The sequence below is a fragment of the Panthera leo genome, chromosome D2, assembly GCF_018350215.1.
Source record: "Panthera leo isolate Ple1 chromosome D2, P.leo_Ple1_pat1.1, whole genome shotgun sequence".
Lineage (NCBI taxonomy): Eukaryota > Metazoa > Chordata > Mammalia > Carnivora > Felidae > Panthera > Panthera leo.
In genome coordinates this window covers 20,701,280-20,710,929 of record NC_056689.1, presented here as the reverse complement: position 1 = coordinate 20,710,929, position 9,650 = coordinate 20,701,280, and the positions used below count along the sequence as shown (strand labels likewise).

At 40.2% G+C, this 9,650-nt stretch overlaps 1 protein-coding gene across 4 annotated transcripts in view; it reads left to right on the top strand.

The window, feature by feature from the left end:
* The first annotated feature begins 3,075 nt into the window (after positions 1-3,075).
* The window catches only part of FAM13C (family with sequence similarity 13 member C), a 226,821-nt gene continuing 220,246 nt past the window's right edge, over positions 3,076-9,650 (top strand). For 3 of the 4 annotated variants that reach the window (XM_042908490.1, XM_042908491.1, XM_042908492.1), the window contains exon 1: positions 3,165-3,332. In XM_042908490.1, the coding sequence (XP_042764424.1) occupies positions 3,271-3,332 (62 nt within the window). In that variant the 5' untranslated portion in view covers positions 3,165-3,270. The other variant, XM_042908493.1, reaches the window with a different exon arrangement.

Here is a 9,650-nt window from a genome sequence, read left to right as displayed (position 1 = left end):
TCAATTAACATGTATTTTGTATGTTATATGTATTACATACTACATTTCTATAACAAAGCAAGCTAGAAAAAGAGTATGTTATTAAGAAAATCATAAGGAAGAGAAAATACATTTACAATTCCGTATTGTATTTATTTAAAAAAAACCTGTACGGGGCACCTGGGTGGCTCAGTTGGTTGAGTGTCCGATGTCAGCTCAGGTCATGATCTCTCAGTTTGTGGGTTCGAGCCCCACATCGGGCTCTGTGCTGACAGCTCAGAGCCTGGAGCCTGCTTCAGATTCTGTATCTCCCTCTCTCTCTGCCCCTCCCCCGCTCATGCTTGCTCGCTCTCTCTCTCTCTCTCTCAAAAATGAATAAACTTTAAAAATTTTTTAAAAAATCTGTACATAAGTGGACCCACACAGTTCAAACCCTTGTTGCTCAAGGGTCAGCTTGTACACCTTTTCAAAAACTTAATTTTGACGATGTAGCTCTCTTTTCCTTTTCTTGGATCATCTGGGAAACTGGAATTCCACTGAGGTCGCTTTGGGAAACACAGGTCTAGAAGTTACCTTTTTCCAGAATGCCAGTATTAGTTTTCTGCTTCTCTTTTTGAACTCATCTTAAACTGCTGTCTTGTCACACAGGGTCTTCAGAATAACCAGATGGTATATGATTATTCATCAGTATTGCTCTATTCCAAGTTGGATAATACAGAATATTAAAACAAAACAAAGCCCCAGATATTATAAAAATAACTTCTACACCTGACTTAAGGTAAAAACTAGTAAGTTAGAAGAACTGATTCAGAAGTAAAAAATGAGTGATTGATTTTCTTATATAGTCCACATAAGAGGATTTTATTTTTCCTGGGACATTTTTGTTTTTTTAACCATAATCAACTATATCAACAAATTGTTTTCATTGTGTAAGTGTACCACCTAAAATATAATTTTGGTACATTTTATTCATGACCTGATGAGATTTCTGATTTCTTTTCTGTGGACATTATTGAATACTTGAACTTATTTTACACAATTGTTATTTTATGTTATTTGCAAAAGGCTCACATTATTTCATATTGTCCAAGTCCTGTTTCAAAGTTGAAAAGCATAGCGTTTTCTCATTTCAAATGTATCACTGGGAATGCTAAAATGAGAAAAGTATGATCTTTCTCTGCATTAGAACGTTAAGAATCAGCACCATAGACAATGAGTAAAAGGGGTTTCTGAACACTGGCAACCTTTAAGTCTTTAGGGCCAAGAATGTGGAATATAGAATTGCCTTTATTGGTCTCAATAGAATGGAAAGAATAGATCTCAGTTTGTGGCAACTAAATAATGAGTATACATGTATATGTATATGTATATGTATATGTATATGTATATGTATATGTGTGTGTATATATATATAATAGTTCATGTCTAACACTCCTGAACATAGCTCATATGAGGCAGTAGGTGATTAAGGAACATATATATATTGTTTGAGATGAATATTTATAAACTTCTTATAGTCTGTAGAGTTCAGGTCTAAGACCATATTGGGTTTTTATTCAGCTACTTTTTCAAATATTTGAAGTGAGGAAAAGAAAATTGCAAAGGACCTTAATGAAACCTGTTTTTCTTGGAAAACTGAATTTTGATTTTTCAAAGTATAATAAAAGTTAAAAACATGACACTTATACAAGTATAGGCACACATCAGAAATCTATTAATTTATTAATAAAAGAACCTGTAAGAGTGTGGTGCCTTTGAAACCAAGAGTATTTGAATATTTACAGGCATGTAGAAGAATATTCTATATGATTGTTAGGTGAGATACAAAAGTGGTTAAAGTTGCACAATGCAATAGTACCATAAACATTTAGGTTATCTTTTCCTCTGGACAGATTGGACAAAATGTACAACTTAACAGGAAACTCCAGCATCTGAAATCTAACCAATAGTGAGCAGCAACGTCACACACAAGTACATTTTCCTAGAGAATTAAGTAGTCCTTGGGTGGACCTGTAAAACAAAGTCTCAGTGTGATATTGAAAGGTAAATGCTCTTCCCCCTTATTACCAAATTTTGGGTAATTTTTCTAATTAACCAAAAGTAAAAATTTGAGATGGTTGTTGTGTTATAAATTAACTCATCGCCTGATATCGTTTGAACATACCATAAATACTGTATTTAAAACATACCATCTCAGCTGCTTCTGCGAGTGGAGAGGTTAAAGGGGGGGGGGGGTGGCTGGGGAATTTACTTAATTCAAAAATCAAAATAAGAATCTTTCACAGATGACTGTTCATTTCATATCAAGGTCAAGTTGGCAGGAGAAAAGAACAATGGAAAGAGGGCAGGACAAATATTCCCAGGGGAATGAAGCAAATGGAGGCCTGACAGCCTTCCCTTCCCCCAACAGGGCTGCCTTTATTTAAAAATGGATGGCATTTGTGGATTCCATCTCTCGCCCTTTGTAAGGGTGCTTGGGAGTGGCACTCAGACCGGCTACTCTGGGCACAGCACACCCCACCCCTTGCACGGCCCTCCAGTCCCCAGTACCGCCTGGAATAAATTCTCCACTGGCCCTGCGTGGGTTCATTCATAGCCCTGTCCTCAAGAAGCTGGGCGCTTCCTCTCTGAGACTGAAATGACAGTGCAGACCAAGCGGGTGTGATGCAGTGAGCCCTCCTTCAAATGCAGGGCAATAAAAAGCAACACACACACACACACACACACACACACACACACACACACAGCAAAAACAACAGCTATGTCCTCTTCTCCATCGTCGTTCCCTCCTGACGGATGAATTTCTGCGAGCCTCCATCCCTAGAGGGGGTAGCTCTGTAAAATTGGCAGGAGACGTCTGGAAGAAAGCAAGTCCCCCAGCGATTTCAGCACCTAGGCAGAAACGGCTGGGCTTTCCCACTGCCAGCCCCGGGGTGGCTGGCACCAAGAGGCCTGGACTAAACGAGGTGCGGGGCCGGCGAGGTTGAGGTCCGGTAACTCTCCAGGCACTCTTTGCGCGGATCCTGGGGGGCCCGGGGCCCAGGGCCAGCTCCGCCACTGCGCCCCGCCCAGCTCTGTCCCCGCAGCCTCGCGGGCTGCTGGGCTTTGTGGTTCGCCCGTGCGGCTGGGCCCCAGCTGGGGGTGTCGTTACGAGCATGTGCAGACAGCAGCCCAAGGTAGAGCAAGCGTGCCGGGCGAGCCCTGAGACTTGCCTTGCAATGCCATGTTTGTGTGTGTGCTCTAACTCCCGGAGAGCAATCAGGGAGACGGCTCCCCCGCCGGACTTGGCTGATGTTTTCTTGTTTCTGTTTCAGCCTTCAGGATAATTCCTTCAGCAGCACCGCTGTAACAGAGTAAGTGATTCTTGCTGTTAAAATAACACTTGCATGCCTTTCTCTGGAAGCAACTATCGTGAAGGTATCTTCCACCGTCCCCCGCCGCTTTTCGTATTAGATGCATTGTCTCTTGTAATCTGGGCTCTGAAGACCGGGAGAGGTGCTGACTGATGATGGGGCCCAGAAATCTTTACAGGTTGAAATCAGCCTTTTAGCAGCTATGGGGGGAGAGATCATAACAAGCTAATTGCTTGCAGGAGCTCAGTGCTCTAAGATATGTATTCTTGGAGCTCAAATTAAAAAAAAAATGTATTTGACATGTCAGAAAGGAAGCTTTGTTTTATTTTGCCAACATTGGTGTCAGTTTTCACGGAGCATGCTGTATACATTTACAACAAATGGAAGATAGATGTGAAATGACTTGAGTTGAATTCTAGCATGTGGTAAACAGGTTAAACTTGTTCTTACCCTCTCTTGTCTACAGATTTTTAAGACACAGTGAACTTTTCTTCGTGCCCTTTGTCATTTTTTGTCTTCTGACCTCAAAGATGTGGCTATAGGAGGAATAAACCATCTTGTCCTATGGCTAAAGCTGCTGATCGGGGCAACTAACATAATTTAAACATGGAATGAAGGAGTATAGTATTTTACTCAAGGCCAGCAGTCATAGTATTTTTTATTAGATATAGTTCATGGTTTTAATTCTTGTCATCCCTTCCTAATGGGATGTTTTCCTAATATTATACTATACATATATGTTACAAATTAGTAGGTAGTATGTTATACTAATATATGTAATTTGCATAAAATTTACATATATACATGTATATGAAGTATCTGCACTGCATTTAGCAGTCTTTCTAGGCTAACTCATGATGTTTACTTCTGGGACCTTTTGGTAAAGTCACTCAGCAGCTGTTCAGGAAAAAGGGATGTATACATACATCCCTTTTTTAAACATACTCACCTATGTTTAAAAAATGCTGCAGGTTTGATATAGAAAAGCTCAGTAACTCAGGAACTGTTTGCTAAAATTTCCTAAAAGGCAAATAAATGTGGGAATAGATACATGAGTGTCAAGTTTTACCACAGTCATAATGACTTGGTGATGGAAGGGTAAGATTCTACAGGACTTCCCAGGTCCCATGGTTTCCCACATCTTTTGTTTCTGCGTTTGGATATGCTGCTCTCTTATTGTCAAGCTTTGGGCTCACTTAACTGGAGTTACTTAAAAAAACAACAATCCAGGATTGACTTTACAAGATGCCATATAAAATACTCACTGGGGCCAGCATCTGTTAATGAGATTGCTGCAACTTTGGTTTTCTAAAAGCCGGAGAGAGGAGGAGGGAACGTGTGCTGAGGTATGCACGCCAAAGATAGGCCGTGACTTCCTGGTTCAGGTTCACAGGTGGTGCTCTCCTCCCTTTGCTGTGCTTATAGGCACCAAGTGCTTTCTGTGCCTGATTCTTGGGAGCCCTGTGTGGCTGAATCCCCAGAGTCAGCCTCAGACATAGGGGCTTCAAAATGAGATACTCAGTTCCAGATTTCACATGGTTTAAAAAAGGTTTTACACTTAACTGTGGGAAAAGTCTGGTACTTTTTCTTTGGTTACTCCTCAAGGAGTTCTGATTGCATAAGATCCTGTTGTTGTTTTCAGAGAGGTGACAGTGATTTATTTTATAAGGCCCTGAGTGACAATTGGAATGCCATCTGGCTAATCTAAAAATGAAAGGAGTATATTTAAAAATACCAAAAGCTTCATAGGTGTCACACAGCACAAAGTAGGGTCACTGAAAACTAGTTATTGTCTAGTGTAACATTTTCTCCTCTCATCAGGAATACAAAACATTTTCCTTGTTTTTTTGGCATTACCCCAAAGCCAACAGGACCAGGATCGCTATCCTGAGAATTAGATGTAGCAGGTGCTCAGTAAATATTTGGGAGTGGTCTTAACATACACAGAGGAGGCACTTGCCTCCTTGTCTGTTCTGGATACATACAAACTTCCTTCCCTCCTGCCCCTATCCCTCCTACTTCCTCCTACCCACACTCACTTTTTTTTTTGTATCTGAAATTGCACCCAGAGATGATTTCTTTTGCATGAAGGCCTCTGGTGGTGACCCTTATTAAAATGGAAATTAAAAAGTCTGTGCCCCTGGGAGGCAGATTCAAGTTGTCATTAACACTTTAATATAATTTATGTTATCAGGTAGTCTAGCCTGGTAGGGGTGAGCTTGGCCTCCTGGGGGTCTCTTAAGAGTCAAAGGGAAGGGAAATTGGGAGGGACTTAAGGACAGATTTTATTCTCTTCTCGGTTTTTTCCCAGGCCTGGCACTGTTTGTGCAGTTCTGAACCAATTCAGTTTCTTTTTATACCCAAATTCTTCCAAGATCAGAATGGCCTTGGACTTCCCTTCTGTATCTGCAGGGTCCTTTTATCTATTTTTCCATGGTCATTTCCTATGTTGCTCTGGCTACGTTGCTATATGAAATGAAGCCTGGCCAGCAAATGCATTCTGCAATGAATTAGTTATCATCTGAAGTAGTGGTTCTCAAAACTGATCATCAGTATGAACTGGGGAAGGACATTGAAACATGTACAAGAGGGGCGCCTGGGTGGCTCAGCCGGTTAAGCAGCCGACTTCAGCTCAGGTCATGATCTCGTGGTCCATGAGTTCGAGCCCCGTGTCGGGCTCTGTGCTGACAGCTCAGAGCCTGGAGCCTGTTTCAATTCTGTGTCTCCCTCTCTCTGACCCTCCCCCATTCATGCTCTGTCTCTTTCTGTCTCAAAAATAAATAAACGTTAAAAAAAATTTAAAAAAAAGAAACATGTACAAGATTCAGTTTCCCAGACTTTATCCCAAAATGGGAACCTACGATTGGCGATTATATTGGAGTCAGCCCAGTGATGGGCTTTGTAAACTTTTAAGTCAGTGTTAGTTATGTTTGTGTGTGTTTGAGAAGGCAGTCTGGTTTGAAAATTCACATTCCTGGGCCTCACCTTCAGGGAGCTAGCCTATCTAGTGACACTGAGGTGCTAGTAGGGCCCAAGCCTGCCCTTTTAATCAGGATCCCAAAGAATGCTAATGCAAATGGTTCTGGAGACACACTGAGAAATCCCATAGGATTTCAGGCTGCACCTCTGCACCTTTGATCTCAGGGAACACAGGACTACTGCGTGAATGGGAGTCTCCTTCTTGGCACAACCACATTTTATCTAATAACCAATGTGAGGCCTCTCTTCTCATTTACCCCAAGTCAATAAAAAGAACCTCTCATGGGCACTTCTTTCCCCACCATTATTCTAAGAAACAAGTCATTCTCCTTCTTTTGCGAGCCTCTGGAATATAAACTAAAGAGACTATTTGGAAGGCTCAGTATGGTGGAGCAGAAATACCACAGGGACCATTGCCTTCCACGTTGGACTTGGGCAATTCCTTCACCTCTTGTGTGAAGGTGGCCCTTACCTGATTGCATTGGCAGGCTTAACCGAGATGCTATGAAAAAGAAGGTAAGCGGTGAAGGTTAAGTCCCACATAAGATTTTCTTGTTTGTGATTGATAGAGGGAATAAAACTCCGAGAGGGAAAAAGGTAACAACCCCGAGCATTTCACAAAGAAGTGATTGCAAGGACAAATTATCCATATATTGTCTGGGTAACAACAAATCAAGAACTCGGGGACTTAGACCCTAGTTGATGAGACTTCAAAGGAAGTCATTTAATAGAGGTGCTGTTCACATTTTTTTTAACTACAAACAGTAGTAAGAAAAACATTTTATTTTATTTTATTTTAAAGAGAAAGACAGAGACAGAGAGAGAGAATGAGCAGTGGAGGGGCAGAGAGAGAGAGAGAGAGAGAGAGAGAGAGAATCTTATGATTCTCATAAGAGAGATCTCATGACCTTGAGATCATGACCTTAGCCAAAATCAAGAATCTGGATGCTCAACTGACTGAGCCATCCAGGCGCCCCAAGAAAAACATTTTATAACGCAATCCAGCACACACATATATACATGACTTATTTAAATAAGTTCTGTGAAATAACACTTAAACCTTATGATACTGCTATGTTGTATTCTATTTCTCTAACAACAATAACAGCATGCTGGTAGCTGCTATCTAATTTCAAGACCTACTAATAGGTCACAGTTTACGTTTTGAAAAGCATTGCATGTAGAAGATGCCAAGTTTTGAATATTTAAGGAGATCATTAAAGAGACTGGTCTTTAAATTCCTGTAGTGGGGCTATAATATAGTAAGAAAATGCCATGCCCAAGACCATTGGGGTACTTAGTCTGAGCTGGTTTTCTTATAGGAATGGGGATATCTGGATATGGGTTCCACTGTGGAATCCAGTTTTACAGTTGGTTCAACATTGTACAGGGGGCTCCTGCTCAAGGAATCATCAGAAGAATCACAAAGGAGATGTTAATTCAATACAACTTAATGGTCTTCATCAAAGCAAATGTAAAATCCAACTGGACTAAAAAGCTTGTATGTGTGTTCGTGTAAGCCAGTACACAGATCTATTTCATTGCTGTATCTGTGACCTAGGAATTGTGTTTCCTTGAGGGGCTACTGAAATCATTCAATAGGCCTTAAAATTGGATCAGCTAATCAGGATCTGACCTCATACTTAAAAAAGCATGTGCAACTTTGTATGTTCTGGTGCTGAGTTTCCATTTTTACCTAATTGTACTTTGAAAAGTTAATAAATCAAGTGAGGGGGAGAAAAATATGTTCTTGCCAAATTCCCAAACAATAGGTATTGTTGAGCTCTAGGGTTGAAACTCCGATTGAACCTTAGTTCTTTGGAAGCAAAAATTCTAGGTTTCTGTTTGTCACTGGTTTTTCTACTTTGCAATATTACTTTCATTGGGAAACATTTTTCATTCAAATTACAAAGCTTAGATGATCTATTAAAGTGAATGTCTCTGATGGAGGAGAATAAGGCAATACTTATGAATTCAATTGTTGTTTACATGAGATGGATAGAGTGGCTTACTGACAGTCAAAAACATGAGAAAGCAAGAAAATTTAATTATTTTGTTAAGAAGAGCACTGTATTAAGTCGACCGATTTTTCTTTTTAACTGCCAATAGGAATAAAATATTTCAACAGGCAGAGAGAGTTAGAATCTATGTAGCCTTTGTTTTAATTCATTTAAAAAAAACCCCATAATTTAAAAGGGATTGTGAGGGAAGAGGACTGGAGCTTTCATCAATTTGTTCTGTGGACAAGTTATATACCATTGCAAGCAAGGAATATTTAAAAATTATAAATGATTTCATAAAGTATGAATATTATTATTATATTATGGTGATATTACATATGTATGTATTTATTTTTGTCTACTCATTACATTGTGAATCTCTCAGGGCAGGGTGGAGGACTTTTTCAACTTTGTGTCCTTTAGAAGTAGTGCTACTAAAAGTATGGGCCCCAAAATTGTTTGTAACTTGCCTGAGACAAGGAAAGTACAGAAATAGGGAGTAAGAATTTAATAAATTTTATGGGAATTTGGCATCCCTGTGGCATTTTTACCAAACTACCATAGTGGATTGGAAATAGAAAACAAACTGGTCAGTCCTAAATCCCAAAGAGTTTGAGAAGCACACCTCCAATGCCTAATAAGTACCTGAAAGATAGCAAATGTTCCATAAATGCTTGTTAAATTATTTCCAGTCTTGCTGAGGAGCCAGAGCTAATGATTGTATTCAAACATTTATTGGATGCCTACTTTGGGGTACCACTGTGGGCACTGTGGCGGTTTATCTAGAAAAAAATATCATTTCTTCTCAAGGAATTAATAACTAATTAAAAGAGCTCAGAGGTATGAAGGAATTACAGAGCAGTGTGAGGCAAGATACAGTTGGTTACCCAAACCTTAGAATGAAGAGTAAACATTTATGTATCAAGGTTAAAGTAGGAATGTGGCCTGTGGGTGAACTTGGTTCATGGAGCTCATAAGACTTCATTTGGGCAAGTGAAGGATAAGTAGGAGTTGGAGATGGAAAAGCATTCCAGGCTGGAGCAGGATAGGAAGGGCTGAGAACAGGAACAAAGGCTCCCTCCTACACTAGAGTGAGAGAGTGGTCTTGCTCTAGATTCCCTCAGGCAGTGTTGAACACAGAAGACTTTTCATTTAGAGGAGCCACGAATTTTTCACCAGGTTATTCCAGAAGTTTTGTGATAAGGAAGGGGACTGAGAAAGTCTGGAGGCCAATGAAGGAAGCCAAATGGAAGCTGATGTGGTTTATGATTGCCTGAGGCAGAGGAAATTTCAAGAGGCAGACAGTGCATTCGAGCCAAGAATAATCCACCAATCTTGG